Raw genomic sequence first — 19,896 nt, 5'->3', positions numbered from 1 at the left:
AGATATCTAAATTGGATTTAAATGAAATGTCAATTTGCCTTATTTATAGCAAACTACTGGAATATGCAATCAAATTATTTATATCTAATAATTTAAACAAACATAATTAAGTAAATTTGATAAATAGATGAATGTTTCATTGAATTTTGGTCATACATAATAAAATGTATGACCTTTATTGGACTTACAATATAAAGTTCATTTTATTCGGTAACATGAAATATAGATATGATGCTCTTTTTCAGTAGTTATGTCATCTTACTCAGACAATTGAATAACACCAGTAATATCACTTTCATTGATTAAGTATTTAGTCATATATTATATTTATTCGCTAAGTTGTAATAGAAATTGGCTTTTCTTTTAATCGTGATGATAATTTAGCATATGGATTAATTATTCTCATGACAAAACGTAACATTCTGTAGTCGTTTATGGTAGATTACTTTGTCTAACCTGAATTCTAATTTGTTTTCAATGGACAAAAATGAATCAATGGGATGAAGTACAGTGTTTTAGGTAGGTTGAAAAAGCTTGAACAAAAAGAAATGATAAGTATTACACTTAATGTAGAACTTTTATAAGTTTGATGCAATACATTGATGAATTATTTCTCAAACGTTTAGAAGCATAATATAAATCAGTAAAAACACTGGGTAAATTTAGTTGAGAAGTGAAACTAGAGAATACCTCTTAAAATCTGTTCCCTACCAACCTGTGTATTCAATGCGTTTGGTTTGTTAATTTATATCTGTGTAAGTTACTTGGCTAACAACTTTCATTTTGTTGTTTAAACGTATTTTGACATTCAGTAGGAATAAACAACAAGCTACTTTCAAGTCTGTTGATATATGGTACAAACCATAGGAAAACAAAATATCTATGTAATTAATAAGATATTCTTAGTAAGAATACTAATGACTATTTAAATAAGCAATAATCATAGTAAATTGTTACTTAACCTACACTTACCTTTAAACCACTGGAGTTCAGGCAGTGGATTGCCACCTGTGGTAGTACACGTAAATTCCAAAAGATGAGCCATGTTCACTGGTTGGCCACTTTTATAACCAGTAATCTTTGGCGTATCTGGGGGATCTGTAAATAAATTATATTAGTAAAAATAAGGTTCATCGTGGAAAGCGTATTTTAAAATGTTTATTCAAAGAACGTTTAGTGAAAGGTAAAAAGTTTAGTTCTTGACTTTTATTCTAAAAGACTGAGGTTTCAAAACCTTTTTGTCTGAAATATTACAGTTAATCACACGTCCATTTTACTTTATTCCACATCGTTTGTATCTCGTCTGAATCAATAAATCTATGCTTAAAGTCTTTCAAAAACGTCTTTGAGTCTGTTAATAAAAATAATAAACACTGTGATTTAATTTTAGCAAACAATTAAATAGAAGAATTTGTAAATATTCATCTCTGTATGTCTGTGACGTGGTTAATAATTAGAAACCTGTCTTTATAGCCATCAAGATTGTCATCGTTCTTTAGATTGAAGGTACATCTTATTTCCCTAATATAAACATCACAATCATGATTTTAAGACTGTTAACTTTATTAATGATTAGCTAGACACTTGATTGTAAAATAATCGGATTTATGCTTGATATAGATATATTTCTTTTCCTTTTAGGATTTCTAACCTTCTATATTTTATGGTCTCGTTTACAGGCTTTCCTACATTTTACGGCTATCAGTGAAAATTTGTTTAATTCTATACTTTTAAAGTTTTAATACAATTTGTAGTTATGTCAGTCAGTTACTTTGAATTTCTGGTTTTCAATTTGGATTTAAAATCTTAGAAATGTTCTCATCACTGGTCCATTATTTGTTAGTATGGGGTTGTGAAGATTGTTTGATTTCACTGCAATCACAAACTGATCTAAGTTGAACGACTAATGAGAATAAGGAAATACCGGACATCAGTTCCGTCCTACTATAGGACTCTTCAGCACTACTCAGTCGTAACCCCAATTTTCGAAGTTTTAGCAAGAGTCAGTGATTAGTAGAACCAAACCGTGTTGGATGCGAGAAACAATCCTCTGAAGACAATGAAAGATGACCTTACAATATCGTGGGTTAATTGGAGTTAGACATGTATAACATCAGATCCCCGCTCAGTGGTCTAGAGGTTAAACATCTATGCGAGACTCTATATCCTAATTTCGGCTCCCAATTGTGCTGTTGTGTATGTGCACTTCAAAGGAGTCGTATATTGGGATGGAAAAGCCATCCAGTGATTCCAGGTTTTTAGTGGTGGTGTAACTTAGATCGTTTTGTTATTTCAATATAGTTCATTATTTGATAAAAATACATGTTATCATACTTTCTTATCAGTTTATTCCTAGCAGAAATAAGAATTTTTATGCAAGTCATCACATTATATACGATAAAGTGAAAAACAAATATTCAAGTAGAATCCTTTAGAAAGTTGAATATGCTTGACTGAAAAACCAGTGAAAGTTTACGATCCAGAAGACGTTTATCAAGATTTTTTTAGTACATTTAACTGACAATAAATCATTCAATAAATACATTTATTATATTGATCATATTTAGTTCGTAAAAGTAAATTTGAGTATGGTTCTTGTATACATAAAACAGAATATGTGAATCAAAATTTCTACTGAAAATCATCATGTGAATTCACAAGTATAGAAGAAATTCTAGTGTAGTCTAGTCTATTTTTCCAAATGTTAAATGGGATAAACATAAAATAGGATAATGAAAAGTATTTGTCAGCCATTATAGTTTGTCTTAAATCGTCTTTTATTACCTGACAAGATTCAAATTGCCAAATCATATTTGTAAGTGATACATAGTGAATTATTGAAGAGTACGTGGTTCGATTTTTTATTTATTTATAAATTACTCATACTTAAAAATGTTTTTAGTTTATCATATAGACAAACAATAAATTACAATTTGATCCAACCAAAATAACGGTGCTTCAATTCCATCAATTTTCAATGAGAATATTGGTACAGATATGACAGGATGTAGACATGTGTTCTAATTATTTGAGCATGGATTCTTTCAGCTTTATTATAGTCTACAGTTTTTCATATTGAAATGTTACGTTGAATTTACATTTTATTATCTTGAAGAAAATTCGGCGAGACTATAATTTATGGACGAACCAATCATATATAAGATAATAGGTCTCGGATTTTGGCACGACATTCACTCATCCATTTGGCTAAATAGAGTTTTGGTATTATAGCTGATGTCAGCTCATGATGAAAACCCTAGATCTAATTCCTATCCTCAGCCATCAAGTGTAAATCATAATTGTAATTCCTCACACTGGTTTATAACTCTTATTTGGTCTTGTAGTAAACAGAACACGGGTGGGGACAATCGAATGTATTTGACAAAAAATTACAGGACTTGTTAATAGAATCTAACAATCATAAAGTAAATGCTTAATTTGCAAAATGTCCATCGATTGTCTCAAAATGACCCAGACTTCATTATTCTTGCATTTCCATACAAATTGCATCCTGTTCCCATTCTTTACTGTTCGGTTCTCTTGTCCTTCTGCTGCCAGACCTGTCCACGACCAACATCATATACTACTTATGTCAATATAAGTAGCACACACCACAGTTCTAGTTATTAGGTGAACACTCTCACGGTGACTTTAGCGTCGCTCAAAGGCCGTTCATAAATTATAGTCTCACCGAAAATTCATAACATATTTCTAGGTTATACATATGACAGTTTCAAATAAATTATCTTTGCAATATTATTGTGCCTGTAAAGTTACATGAATTAGTTGGTAAAAATTCATTATTGTTCAAATATAACTGAATACTTAAAAATCGCTTAACTCATATCTCAAACATACTTATGGTTTAAACTAAGCTAGTTATCAAATCACGTATATATATTTACTAGTGAATATTTAACAAACTTCTCAACATTTATCGTTTGTGTTATTGTTTAGTATTGACAAACAATAATGATAACAACCATTACTATAATATAATTCTCACCCACTTGTCATTATGACAAATATCAACTTTAGTATAAAGCTAAAATGATAAATAAAACTTGTGAATAATATTTTTTTAAAATGATTTTGTATTTCTTTTTATCGGACTGTTATTATCAATCGTTTCTAGGGTGAAAAACGTTTTCACAGACATCAGTTTAGTAACTAGATAAATTATTTGAAGTTAAATGATAAAATCAAGTGAATAGACTGAATTTATTCTAATATGATTAATTAGTGATGGAATTTGAAAGAGAAAAGAAGTTTTCAATACACCTGTATTGATAGACTGCTATGTGTAATTGATAAAAAAACATAAACAGTAAAACTTTATTAGCATCTATTTAAATGCCATTTTTAATTTAGATTTTGATAGAAAGCATTGAATTTACAGTCTATATATAAGAAGTTTAATTAAAATGTATTAGTTTGAACAAGTTGTTAATATGAGAATAACTAGAACAACATCTATAAGCGAATAATATTGTTTTCAATCAGATTCTCATTAGGTTTTACACTAATATACAACATTTATATGTATATATAATTATATCAAACTAATCGAAGCAGTTCATTTAGACAAATAATAACAAGGAAATTGATTATTTGGCTAAAAATGATGGGTAAAAGGTAGAAACTGATATTTGAGTTTATTATACTTAGTTAGGTAATGTATTTTGTCATTAGTATTGACTAATGAAATGCCTCGATTGGATTGGTATTTTCATATATGCACACAAATATTGTGTATTAATATGAAGCCAAATGAGGATCTGACTGAAAGCAATATTGTTCGGTTATATATTTTGTTCTAACTAACAATATAAAATTCCATATCATAATATAAAATAGTTATTCTGTAACTACTTGATAAACGTATTTCATAATAGTATTATTTGAATATTGTAGTGGTTAATCTTACTGGTCTCATTTGTTCTTCATTCATTGATAATATAGAATTTCTTTAACGATTATTTTAAATTACACATGGTTGTATATGGTAATGGAATCCAGTACATTTCTTTAATTTTATTTCATAGCATTTGAAATCTTTGGTCTTAAAAGTGTTAGACGGAAGATCAGTGTTTCAGAATGAACAACATTACTAGCATTTTGATATGTTTACTAATCTCACTGCTGTCCGGCAATGAATACAAACACAATAGTAAATCTAATAATTTAGACGAACATATATCTGACGAAGAATAACTCACGGATAATATCTAGGCGAACTCTTGAATCAATGCGTGCATCTCCAACACTCCAAACAAGACAATCTATATAACTTCTATCATCTTCTGGTCGAACAGTGATCTGAATCCGTGACTCTTGATAGACACTCTCTCCATCAGGTGTTTTGAATGTGACAGCTTTATCAACCAGTTGTTTGGGTGGTGTTGTAATACTAGCACCAGCTGCTTGAAATAACCACTTAATAGTTGCCTGACCGTAATATGGAGCAGTTTTGCAAATAAATGTCTTCATTTCACCGGCACGTGCATATGCTACTTTTTCATGGCGTCCACCAGTATGATCATCATCAATGCTACCAGTTTCTACTGAAATTGTGACATTAGCTGGTGCATCTGTTATGGAATACAAATGAATTGTCAATTCTTCAACGATCATTTTTAATAAAAATTAATAAAGCTGACAGAAATTAGAAAAAGATCATTATTATCAATAAAAGATAAGATGGAATAGTTGGTTCTGTTACTTAATAATTATAAAAGGAACTGTTATTTTGAAATGTATTACATATTACAGTACTAGACACGACTAATGCATCAAAGAAATGAGTGTAAAATCATAGGCCTTGAATGCTGACACTTGAGTAACTGATAATTTCCTAGGAATATTATTTATTATCAGATAGATATGAAGATTAACATGTACATTGTAACATTAGGTCACTATTTATTTTGGATTAGAATACATATTAATAAATAAGGTTTTATGGAATTGAAGTTAGAAATCCATAATTGAATGAAGAATTAAAGATTCAGTACTTCCTTACCTACTCAAAATAAATAATTGTAATATTTATGCCATTTTCAAAAGATGATTGATGGTATCATGACAATTTATAGTAGGTTTGATTACAGATTTCACAGCTAGTGGTATGTAGACATCAAATCAAATGTACTACAACTGGTGAAAATATAACGACGGATTAAGACTTTTCATAAAATCTACTGTTTTGTGTGTATCTATTTGAAATGAATTTAGTAAATAAAACTTTGATATATTCATACAAAATAGCACTAACAATGTTCGAGAAACAAATGTATGATAAACCAAGATGGATAGTGGCTAGCAGTGAATTCCAGGACACGTATTTCTTCCCATTTGGGACTCATCAGCTGGATGTGCCTGCATATCAGAGTTGATGTTTCCTCAGAAACCCAAACCCAGTACCGTTTACTTCAGACGCCACCACGTTAGCTACTTAGCTACTGAGTCATGATAGCCATTTACTTGTGCAATGAAGTGAAATTTAAATTCACTTGGTACTGTATACTTGAATATTAACATTTATGTTTAGGATTGTAAATGATCGGTCTCTTATTAGAATATGTACATACTATGCGTGTTGCCTCGATATTACCTTAATTCATAAGCATTACAATTAAAGATGGGTGATGGCTAGAAGTAGAATTCAAGATGCACGTTTCGCCCTATTAGAGACTCTTCAGCTGGATGTACCTGTATTTCAGATCAATGAGAAGATTCAAGTAACCAGTACTAAGTGAATTAAAATAGTATGCTTTTTCACAAATAAATAAATGATTTGACAGGGAATAACATTTTCATTGTGTTAGATTGTGATGATCAAACTTCATACATTAGTTTGTATTGTATTGATTTAGAGTAAAACAAAGTTAATTTAATTATATCTTTTTCTTTTTACAAAATTGTAATCCAAATTTAAAATTAACCACAATTATTGTTAGTGATGAGCCCAAAAAATTTAACAGTTGAATTCGTGAGTCAACTGAAGCTATACCACCATCTAAGCATACCATTGGATGCCGGCTCAGTGGTCTAGAGTTCAAGCACTCGCTCTACAGACCGATAAGTCCTAGGTTCAAATCTCGCGAGGCAGGATCGTGGATGTGCACAGTTGAGAAGTTTGATACTAGGACACAACGGCCATCGAGTACTTTCAGGTTTTTCATAGTGATCCAACTTCAATTGATTCATAAACTCAACTATTAGATTACTATAATATCCACAAAACCTTTTTTGTGTTTATAAAAAAATCTAACTGTATCATATATATATTTCTTACAATAACTAACAATTCATACGATTATTACAAATTTATAATATATAGAAACAAAAAGTAAATTGAAATTATTTAAAATCTGATTTCCATTTTAAAATATATTTACCAAACTGAAAACAAAAAAGAAACAAAGAGAAAAAGACAAATTTCTAGTTGATCCACAACAACAACAAAAAACTAAACAAAAAAACATCCCATAGAACCATTTGAATGAACTTTCAAAAGGAAAAAGAAAATCTAATTGAATTACACATAGTTAATTTAATTAGTTATTTGACTGAAATTATGTTTGATTCATAGAGAACATTATTTATTTATTTATTTATTTAATGAATAAATTACAAATCAAATAAGGTTGATTGATTATCAAATAAAAAAGAAAAGAAAAGAAAAGCCCAGTTATGTTCTTGTCCATCTTAATTCTTCCTAATATTGGTGATGAATGTATATTTGAAGAAAATGAAATTAAAGGTCAGTACTGGTTGATGTGATTGTCTTTTGGTTAGATATTTTCAAATGAAAATTTTCATTAGTTTAACGAACTTAAAGTATTGAATTTATCTATCTATCAACCCATCCATCTATCTTGCCATCTATCTCTCCATCTATCTATCTACCAATCTATCTATCTACTAATCTATTTATCTATCTATCTATCTATCCATCTATATATATATATATATATATATATATATCGGCAAAGCAAGAGCAGCATATTTACTGGAGAACATCTGCAACTCAAAACAAATGTCAACTAACACCAAAGTCAGGATCTTCAGTCCAAATGTCAAGACAGTTCTACTGTATGAGGTGGAAACGTGGAGAACTACGAAAGTAATCATTCAGAAGATGCAAGTGTTTATTAAAAGTTGTCTACGCAAAATACTTCAGATCCATTGGCCGGACACTATTAGCAACAACGTACTGTGGGAGAGAACAAACCAGATTCCAGTGGAGGAAGAAATCAGGAAGAAGTGTTGGAAGTGGATAGGACATACATTGAGGAAAGCACCCAACTGCATCACAAGGCAAGCCCTCACATGGAATTCTCAAGGCCAAAAGAAAAGAGGAAGACCAAAGAACACATTACGCCGGGAAATGGAGATAGACATGAGAAAAATGAACAAGCATTGGATATAACTAGAAAAGAAGGCCCAGGACAGAGTATGTTGGAGAATGCTGGTGGGCGGCCTATGCGCCATTGGTAGTAACAGGCATAAGTATATATATATATATATATATATATATATATATATATAAACATTATTCAAACAATACATTTTTGTAGGGATCATTACGAATGTTTTACTTGATAGTTTTAAATAAGTTGACCATTGGGTAGATTGTTATTGATAAACATAATATATTTGTAATATCCTAATAAGTAGATAAATTAAGTTTTTAAATTTTTCGATGTTTCGTGACTTAATGTTAGCTACTTCCTCAAAGAATAAAAAATAATACGTAGCTCACCTTGAATTACGTAACGTCATAAATTTTGAAAATTTATTTTTTCTACTCAATGGGATATTGCAAATATATTATTTTTATTAAAAGATACTGTTTACTGTATACACATCTGTTAAAATTTGTGACCTCATGCCCTATTTATATATACAACGTAATGATATCGCCAATTAGAGAACAGTGATGTCCGTCAAGTCCAGCCTCCGCGATATGTATTATGTATTTCAAACATACTGGGTTTATATACAAATCAAACATACCACATCTCAGCATAAAATAGAAATCTACATTTATACAAGATCTAGCCGAAAGTGGCTGTGAATGTGGGAGACTATAATTAATAGACTGGATAGAACTCAAGAAATGTAAATCGTATAATAATAGTGGAAATGAGTGAAAATAAAGCTTATAATAAGAGGAACATGAGTATGCATAGTTTAGCTGCTTAATAATTATGCGATAATAATATATGTATCGTATTGGTCCATAAATTGTTCCCAAGAGTTACCACTCGAAATTCTCGTCGGGATATAATAAAGTCATCAAAATGTTAAAACCAAATCAAACAAATTCACCCAAAAAAAACGTTGATGATAAAAATTTCTACTCAACTTCGGATATTTTGAGTAGGAAGACACTATGATCAGTGACATCTTGCAACCACTAATTAGTATTGTTTTAAATATGATATATATTATTGGGAGAACAAGAAATCCTTTAATAATGACACAGTTAAGAAAGTGTAATACTATTACTGATAAAAGCTATCATAATTCATTATAAACTTTATTTTAAATCCATTGGACAGTACAATGAACAAAATGTTAGGATAATAAGCAAATAATTGTGAATTAACTAACTGAATTATCTAGTTGAATTGAATGATCCAACTCAATTATGTACGTTTGCTCAACTTTACTCATTTTGATATTACATTGTAACTATTAACAAGTATTTCTTTTCTTTATTGTTTAGATTCATGAACTAATCGTTAATATTTACTGTTTAGCAAATGTATTCATCGCTTGGAATCAAAAAAGGCCTTCTAATACTTTCTATATAAAAAGGTATTGTGAATTTTAGAAGTATCTAGTCAAATTTGAAGATACTTTGCCAGTAACCTCGATGGATGTCTTATTTAATAAATCTATATTTGTATTGAACTTTCTTTAGCATGTAATGTTCTCGTATTCGCTAGTTTTACAGTTTGTAATTACCCGATTTAGGCTCATTACGAGAAACTGAACTTATAATATTGTAAAATTCATTGTTTTCATTAGAAAGCTTGTCTTATCAAGTTATCAGTGTTTTGTTTTTGCAAATTAATTGGTGTTTAGATAAATTTCTACTTCAATCAAAGTGAAAACGAAAGGTATTTTTTATCATAAAATGAAAAATAATAGTATTCTATAACAATCTAAATATATATGAGGACTTTCGCCTAAATTTGATCGGATTGTTTCAAAATATTCGGGTACGGGGTTGATGTGAGACATTGACAAGAGAGAATGTATTTGTAAGATCCCAACGAATGAATTTGAAGTAAATCCAAAGTTTCGTCTGTCAATCTGGTCCAACCTTTTTTTAAGGAATTTTATTCAAACATCAAAATTATTGAATATAAATAAGTAAATGATTCTGCGAATCAGACTGTCTAGCGAAGCGTTGGATTTACTTCAAATTCAGTTGCTAAGATTTTACAAATACATCCTTCCTCTTTAAATCTAAATAGATCTTTAAAGAATTAATCTTCTTTTTAGTAAACATTAAGTTCAATATGGTTTCGCGATCAAACATGTATAGTTCCCTCCTAAGATTTTACAAAAAACAACAAAAATATTTAATAGCTGGATTCATGAGTCACTTGATGCTGAACCACCATAGAAAACCTAGAAGTACTGGACAGCCATTTCATCCTAGTATGGGGCTTCTCAGTGGTGCGCATGCACAATCCCACCCGCAGGAGTTAAACGCACGACCTATCAGTCTCATGAGAGAACGTTTGACCTCTAGATCACTGAGCCGTCATTCAACGGTGTTAATGTCTAACTTCAACAAATGCACGAAATTGAGCGACACCTCCACCATTGTTGTCAGTGAGTTACTATCTCACAACAGACCCGGTTGAACTCCACAGGTTACGTCTTCTCACTAGAATTCCAGGAAATACCTCTTGAAGCTTCAATTGACTCATGAATTCAACTAATAAATTACTGAAATCTCCACAAAACCCGCCTTTTGAGAAATATTGAAATTAAAAACGCAGAAATTCTTAAAATGATGAGTTATATCAATGTTATGGAGTAATTATAGGGGTCAATTAATCCCAAATTTTTTTTTATTTCTGTAAACAATTTATAAATGTTTCTCAATCAACCAATAGGTTGGTTGTAAAATGTATTATCTAAAAGTTAGCATTCTTTGAACAAGCAGAGTGCTTATTGTTACTTTTATTCATCTATTAGGTAAAACATTTTAATCTTTGTGCTGAATTAAAAAGTACATATGTCTTTATTAAACAAATCTACACTTCCGATCTTTAGTGATAGAATCTAAAGTGATTATTCATTCGAATATGTTTAAGTTTATTTTATTATGAGTCAGGAAATAACTAGGAATATAATCTCATAGTGAAGTTTAACCACAGATTAGTTCAGGGTATCATTTGTGAGAAAGCTCATGAATTTTCACTCAATTCATATATATACATATGGATAGAATAAAAGAACTGTATATAGATGTAAAATCCATACTAAATTAGTTCAAATACATAGTTGATAAGTAGTACACATGTGTGTCATTCGGACAGAAAGCTTAAAAGTAAATAACTTCCTTATATTTCAATTGTTGAGATCATGAGTTAAATGAAGCTAGACCATCATGGAAAACCTGGAAGCACTGGATGGCAGTTTCGTTCTATTATAGGACTCCTCGGCCGTGCGCATCCACGATCCCGCCTCGCAAGATTCGAATCCAGGACCTACTGGTCCCGCACGTGAACACTTAACCACTAGATCACTGAGCTTGCCGGCATCCAACGATGTTGATGTCTAACTTCAACTATATTTACAGTAAAAATATATTTTGATAGGAGTACGAAATAACTGAAATTATAAATATAAAAAGAAATTGTGCATACACTTGTATGTATTTTGACGTATCCATAAATCATTATTAAACAATAGATGACTACATAAATTCCAGTAATAATGGCATACTATCATACAGGACATATAGTTTTTCTCATTGTTAAAGTAGTATCATCTAGTTGGATAATGATTTTTATGATTTTGACAACTATGTCAACAACAACAACTGAAATGTTAATGATGCATAACCACGAATAATAATAATAATATATGAAATAGACACACGAAACACAACCGAGTCACATATTTGTGTAATACAAGAATGAACAAAGTGAGAATAGAAGGAGATAGATAATAAAGGAAGCAAACAAACAAAACATTACAATTCAATTCTATTGAATAATTATATTTGTTCCCATAATATTCATTTAGTATCAAGAATTTGTGTCAAATATTCTTGTTAAAATGACATGTCAATTGATTTTAGAAAATTTCATTCGTTCAGATTAACAGTATTGGTAATTCAACTTAATATCAGTGCTCTTAAATCTACTTTACATTTATTGTTTAAAACTCCTTAAGATAAATTTATAAAATGATTAAACTCATTAAAGAACAAGAGTTTCTCACTTAAGAAGGTGATTAGTAAAAGGTTGATTTATCACTTTAGGAAAACATTTTCAGTTCGTTAAAATTACTGATGAACTATGATAAGATTGTACAATTGTAAAATCTCGACCGGCTAGTTTTAATAATTCATAACTTCATTATTGTGTTAACAACATAAGTCAGAATGATGAATTTCATTCATTTGATGACAGTTTACCTCACATATTGGGAAAATGTTGCAAATAACGAAACAACAGTTCATAGTTTTGTTAACTGGTAAAACTTTCAACGGTGTATATGTTAAGAATGATTAAGAAACTTTTGGGTATAAGATTAATCTACGAATATGAACAACTGGGTAGCTTCATGATGATACAAATGAGCTACACGTGTTTCACTTCTTCAATGATTCTAAAGATAACATCACTTCAGGATAAATTTATATTTAATGCAAATTAATTCAATTTTCAGTTTTTCTCATTCTTCGGTCAGACATAAACAATGTAGCAGCTATCATAGTTCCATATCAGTTCACATTGCTACTTCATATCAGGACAGTTGAGTAAAACACTGAGTAAGCTATGAAATGTATTGCCAAATTTTAATGAAAGTAAATCAGTCTTAATTTAAGGTCTACTTTCATATTTAATTGTAAATTAGTGAAAAAATATTTACTTGTCACAATCAATCAACTACTTGTTACTCAGAAAAGAAGTTTAGCTTTGTAATTCGTTTGTCAATTACATCAAGTCAAATAAATCAATAAATTAACCGTTGAATTAAATCGACAGAACTTCTATCCTTCTCATGCTCATTTCGAGGAGTAACAGGCGTAACTCCTTCTCCTGAATATCTATAATTATTTTAATGGAAAGCTGTTGTTTTTTCTTCTTTTGTTCCTGTCTATAAATTCATCATCATTATCATTAAGAAAATAAAATATTATCAATGGACAGGTAAACTTGTACTTATGTACTTGTTAACAAGCTTACAAGTTTAATCAAAATAATAAATCAAATTATGACATCACAATACATTGAATAGAATTTTTATTAAAACACTTTTATCTATGTTAATTACTTTGATAAAATGGTTTATTTTTTCGATTTATTTACAGAATGTTCTAATTCAAGCAATTAGCATAAATGAAGAAATGATGAAACATTGAACTCTTTCACACTTCTATAAAATATATTACGGTTATCAAGTTTGATAAAGACTGGTTGGAGTTTTAATTGGTATACCTTAGAAACCGATATCATTCGTAAACATAGAGAATATATTATTGTCTAAATGAAGACGTAAAAAACATTCTTCTGATCTTTAGTTATCTGAAACTGTTAGTAGAGGAAAATGAGATTGAATAGATCATTTTCTTATTTTAACAGTATTTAAAATATCCAAACAGCTAACTGAAATTAATTATCAAGTAGATACTCTATCTTAAAAGGCAAACATTATTTACTGTCTATCAATATTAGATCATATCTTATCGTTTTATTATGCAAATGTACTAATAGCAGTGGTTTATATGATCAATAACAATTCATTATATTCGTTAGAACGCAATGAAATATAATGAAGCTTTAATAGCATCGTCCTCTCTCTGAGTAAATATGAACGGTCAACGTATCACATTTATCGAAACAAGAAAAAAATTGAAATCTATCAATTGTGTAGCACTCAAATCTACATCATATTCGATCACTTATGTGTGTGTGTGATACTTTTGAAGAAGCCTATTTTGAAAGCCTTTGTTTTATAACTATCTTAAATAGAACCCAAAATTTTGTCACAACTCATACTTAACAAAACTAATTTATAATTTTAACTCTTCTTAATCAAAGTATTGTGATTACATCATTATATTCTTTTAGATGACTATAATCTTACTTTATGCTGGTGATAGATATTCTACACAATTTTTTTATTGTGAATTTTTGTTTTTAAAAAAAACTAGTATTAGCATTATAATCGTTTTCAAATGTCAATTTCTTCAATAGTTAAGATTAAATCTTTTGAATTAGATGGTAGTTAGAGGTAGTCAACAGGAAACACTGAACCCGGGGTTCGTGCTACTTGGCACCCATCAGCAAGGTGTACCTGTAATTCTCAAGGAACTGGTACTGCTTGAGGAATTCGATCCCGTGTCACCCAATTTCACAGTCAGAGACGTTACCACTAGGCTATCCGGGCCACGACTGACCTCCTGTAGGGCTGAGATGCAATCACAATTGATTGATCACTGGGTGGTGATCAATATCATGTTTGTCAAATCTTTCTTAGTGGAGATCGAATGCAGTCGAACAAGAGTAGTGGCCACATTGCAACTTGGTCGATAGCATTCGATCTGCACTAAGAAGAACATGGCACACATGACACTGATCACCAACCAGTGATCAATCAATTGTAATCTTTTGATTGTTTGTTAGAATCATGAAAAGAAAGGAAATGGTTATGTGATTTATTTTACACCTTTGATTCACGTAATTGATGTAATTTATTTAATTATTTTGATATGAAAGTATTTCTTCCATTATGAATTAGATTTTAATTGTATTTTATTATATTAATATATGAAGTATTCAAATGATATTCTTAATTTAACATTATATTTACAGTTAAATCAGTAAAACTAATAAGTTACTAATCATTTTTATCTATGGATTTGATTAACAGATCGATCAGAGCTGCATTGTTTCTTTTTCCTTTTCAAGTCATTTAAGATCAATTATCTGTTCTCTGTGTTATTTGGGATTTAACGATTTAAAAATGATAATGAATGTTAAGATTTCTGTTAAGGTGTAACGGTAATCATATTGAAGTATAAACATTACATGATTAAGAAAGTGTGAGTGTCCAGCTACAGCTGAGATGGATTGTAAATTCGGTAGTCTGAAGGTATGAATACATTCTTTTCTATGTAAACGTATTAGATTTTCCCGATTATTTATTCAGTGATTGTGTTAATAAGCACTAGATATTGGGCGTACATTTTATACTCATTTTAAAATTGCTATATGAAAGCTATTAAGTTGATCGTTTTCATAATCAGGAAACAAGCCAAACTTGTTATATTAAATGTATTGTTCATATGTTCACTATAAGCACCCAAATATCTTAGGTTGATCTGTAACTTATCTTGGTTGGGGGTGGAAATAATTTAGTTTTTAAGTGTTTGGATTATCCAAAAGGGTTGCCATTTTTGACTGAGTTTAGATCAGTCTAAGTTGGTATATATGGATCTTGTACGGATTATTTCTCACAAGCTTAAATAAGAGAGATGGATTGTGATTAAAACTTAAGGAGAAAGTATTGGCTTCGTATCACGATGGAACAACAACACCGGGATCCGGGTCTATCAAGCCAACCAGTCTCAAGTAGAGCAAAACGCTTGCCATGTATTCTACTGCTAGCCGCAAACCATTTCTTCTATAAAAGGAGATGAAAGTAGTTAAAGGCACTAGTTCAAAATATCAAACTGCACATATCCTTTTTTCTAGGATTTTAGATAATAGCAACAATTACCTGCTGTTTACTATTTTATCATTCAATGTGTCTTCATTTTAATTACTGAACTTTGGGTGGAACGCTTAGGAAAACTGTTTCATAACTAACCTGTCACAACATTTCAGTGGTAAATAGATCCATTACTTAATAAAGTACTTCTTGTGCTTTTTCATCTTGTTTGTTGGCTACATAGGATTTCTTACTTATTAGAGTTCTCAGTATATTTGCAATCCCTAGTTGAATGTTATATGGTACATACGTATTATGTTTTAGTTTAAGTTGTATTATTTCTTTACACTTCCAATCAAGCAAATCTTTGTAAAAGAATCCTATTTTCCTCTAGCTGTTAAAATGATTAACATATTACTACAAACTAGTTTAAAATGATCAAGATTTTGAAGCTAGATTGGGCTTTATTAGATTCACATATGTCTCGTCTATAAGTGACAAAGCGCACTATAATATTTGGTTTGTGCTACCATAAATCAACTACTGTACATTAATAAATCAATTATGGTAATAGGTACGCCTCAAACCAATTGATCGAGTGTTATGTGAACAATCGCTCCATAAAGCAGACTAATTAATTGGTGAGGAAATTTCATGTTGTGAGACTATCATATACTAATTATATGAACCTGAATAACTTATTTAAAACCTGAAATCTTTAAATGCACAAGAATAATCAAAAATAAAACTTACGTTTCACAAATATTGTGATACTTGTTTGGTGAGCAGAACCCACAGGATGTCCAGTTTCACAAATCAGTTTAGCAGCATGATACTTCCGAGTAACTCGTTGAATGATCAGTGTATTTACTAATTGATCTTTCTCTTTAGTAAGTGTGTAATGTAGTGGTTGTACATCTTCGGAAATAAAATCTCCCTGCTGCAATTGAGATAGTTCTGGCATAGCGATTTTCTGCGATAAACTACCACCACTATTGCTACTGTCTAAACTTTGTAGATAGGCTTCAACAGATGTGTAATCACTGAGTCTAGCACCGCCCCTACCCCCAATTCCACTGATTTTCTGAATATCGCTGTCATCAACTTGACTTGTTCTTATTAACCATCTCCAGAATAGTCCACCTAAAGGTTTGCCAGGTGGTGAGGAAACACATACTGCACGTAACTGTTCACCATCTAAATAAACATGGTTTGTTTCAGGACTGACGATTTTCGGAGGACCGGGAGGAGCTGCAAAAGTAATTTAAAAACACATTTATGATAAATAAATCTGATTTCTTGACTTTTTCACAACTCTGAGCAGAATGAACATAAAAGCACGGATTCACTTTCAAAGTATAAATAATTAACCCCGAGCTATGTAGAATACTACTTCAAAGAGGCTGAATAATCACGAATACAAAATGAGGTATGAATCATTAGAATGATTAATAACGGGTGATGAAATCAATTATTTTTTTAAGGAGAAATCTATAGTCAAAATTTAAAGGGATAAATAACCACTTTTCAAATTTGTTTGTTGATCTTAGTGGGAAGAAAAGCATAATCAGACAAATAAATAAGTAAAGTGTAGTAACCATGACTATATATATATATATGCACCTTGAGCCGGCAAGATTGAAGTTGTTTGTTCTTGATGGCAAGTGCAATGAAGTATGTTAATTATGAATACACTGAAAAAAGTTGCTGAAAATACGCAATTACGTATATAATGTGTAAGGAATAAAGAAAATATTTTCATTTAACTGTTTATTATCTCCTAAAAAACGGTTTTTCTAAATTATTTATCAACCAAAATGGTTGTTTATATAGTTAAGATAGACAGATATAAATAACAAAAGTTAGAGGTCAGTCATATATATATATATATATATATATAGAGAGAGAGAGTGTGTGTGTGTGTGTCAGAGACTGAATATATGCTTTGCGATCTCAAGTGTTTAAACTATGTTAATTTATTATGATACAATGAAAAGAAGTTAATCATCATTATGCTAGTTGAAACTTTTATATATATTTCTTACATATACTATAAGCTAATATCAGATACTACTTATGACCTTCACAAGATTAATGTCTAGTATCATTTTATAATAATCACTCCTTGTTTCAACTAGTACACTATTAAAACCATAAAACCTCTGACTCTTACTAACTCGTTATTAAATAGTATCTAAATGGAGAATGAACTTGATATAAATTTAAATGAATTAATCACTGTAATGTTTCATAAGAGTTAACGATTGTTTTGTAAATTTAAAAATAGACAGTTGTAGAGAATGAAACAATCATTCCCCTTTTTATATTATCAGGTTTATCCTATAGATTGTTTTTATATACTGGTGATTCTTTTTTTTATTTATAAAGAGAGAACTATGTGAAATAAAACTTAAAATTTATTATTCTGAAATTAAAAATCGGCTCTTTTGACTATTGTAAATACCAGTAAGTTTTTATTTTTACTAATATCTAAATTTCAATAGTTGAAATCCTGAGTCAATTGAAGCTAGATCACCATGGAAAATCTGGAAGCACTGAACGGCCACTTCGTCTTATTGTGGGACTCCTCAGCAGTGCGAGACCAGGTCTGTTGTGAGATATCAGCTCACTGAAGATAATGGTGTACGGTGGCGCACTTTCGTGGTTTGGTGGAAGTTAGACATTAAAACCGTTGGATGTCGGCTCAGTGGTTAGGCGCTCACGCGTGAGACTGATAGGTCCTGGGTTCGGATCTCGCGCAGGGGACGGGATCGTGAATGCGCACTGCTGAGGAGTCCCATACTAGGATGAAACGGCCGTCCAATGCTTCCAGTTTTTCCATGGTCGTTTAGCTTGAATTGACTCATGATTTCAACTATTGAAATTTGTAAAATCTCTGCAAAACTCCTTCTGATAATATCTAAATGACAACTAACGTTGTTTTATATAGTAGGATTTGGTTGTAGAGTTTATAGAAACTTTCCTGTAATCAATTTCGACTATGGTTGATTTTGTTAAACCTTTTTTATTAACTTACGTAACAGATAATGTTATTTGAACAGTAACAGTTTGAATATATCTTTGTACTATTATGATTACTATCATATCTGTATAGACGTGTACGCTTTATCACATGACAGATTACGTACATATCTCTCTCTAGCTAAAATGTCGATAGATTAAATATCACTCGATGTGATTGTAGGTTTGTTATCCGTTCTATCCGGTAATAAACTGTAGTCATCGTTTCATATTGCCTTCTAATTTCAAACACCGTTGAGATTTATATAACAATGGTTATCAAGGTGATTGATTAATGAAACTAAACCAGTGCAAGTGCAAGTTCTGGTAGCTTGTTTTCACCACTAAACAAAATATAATGCTGATGCTGCGAAAAATGGTGTCTCGTTTCACTTCAACATATAATGCCTGTTAGGACAATCAGCAGATCGGTTCTGTAATTTGATTGTAAGATTTCAATAAAAATCTCATATCAACTAGTCGGAGAATTTATAGTAGCTGTTAAAAATCAACTGTCATTTAATCATAAGTTATATGAAACTGAAGACAAAACTGTGTGCCAATACAAAATTCCGTGATAAACACAGTTCGTGTATACAGTGAGAAAACTATATACGAACTCTAGTGAATATGTCGGGTTTTTACCGTCATCTGATATAAGAAAAAATATTTTAGTATGAAGCTTGTTTTTTGCATTAAACTTATTTCCATCAGTAAGTGAGCTGTATTATAGTTTTAATGTACTTTAAACCAACTAGTTTTATTCATCTTGAATTAGAAAGGAATGGATAGCAACGAAATATTTTTAATTTGAATCATCAAACTTACAAATAAACAAATATCTATTCATCTTAGTATAGAATGACTAGATTTTAGACTGTATAAATATACAGACACCTTATTTTCAGGTTGATGGGAACAAGGTTTCAATGAACTGATTTTTTGAAAAATATTATA

At 30.4% G+C, this 19,896-nt stretch overlaps 1 protein-coding gene across 3 annotated transcripts in view; it reads right to left on the bottom strand.

Moving 5' to 3' along the window:
* The window catches only part of NPHS1_1 (nephrosis 1, congenital, Finnish type (nephrin)), a 171,635-nt gene that overhangs the window by 38,927 nt on the left and 112,812 nt on the right, over positions 1-19,896 (bottom strand). For all 3 annotated transcript variants that reach the window (XM_051214808.1, XM_051214807.1, XM_051214809.1), the window contains 3 exons: positions 16,672-17,169; positions 5,220-5,591; positions 973-1,098 (listed from right to left, as the gene is read on the bottom strand). In XM_051214808.1, the coding sequence (XP_051068000.1) occupies positions 973-1,098; positions 5,220-5,591; positions 16,672-17,169 (996 nt within the window). The remainder of the gene's footprint in view (positions 1-972; positions 1,099-5,219; positions 5,592-16,671; positions 17,170-19,896) is intronic.

The sequence above is a fragment of the Schistosoma haematobium genome, chromosome 2 (genome assembly GCF_000699445.3).
Source record: "Schistosoma haematobium chromosome 2, whole genome shotgun sequence".
Classification (NCBI taxonomy): Eukaryota; Metazoa; Platyhelminthes; class Trematoda; order Strigeidida; family Schistosomatidae; genus Schistosoma; species Schistosoma haematobium.
The sequence above is the reverse complement of the archived record's forward strand: the minus strand, read 5'-3'. Positions and strand labels throughout refer to the sequence as shown.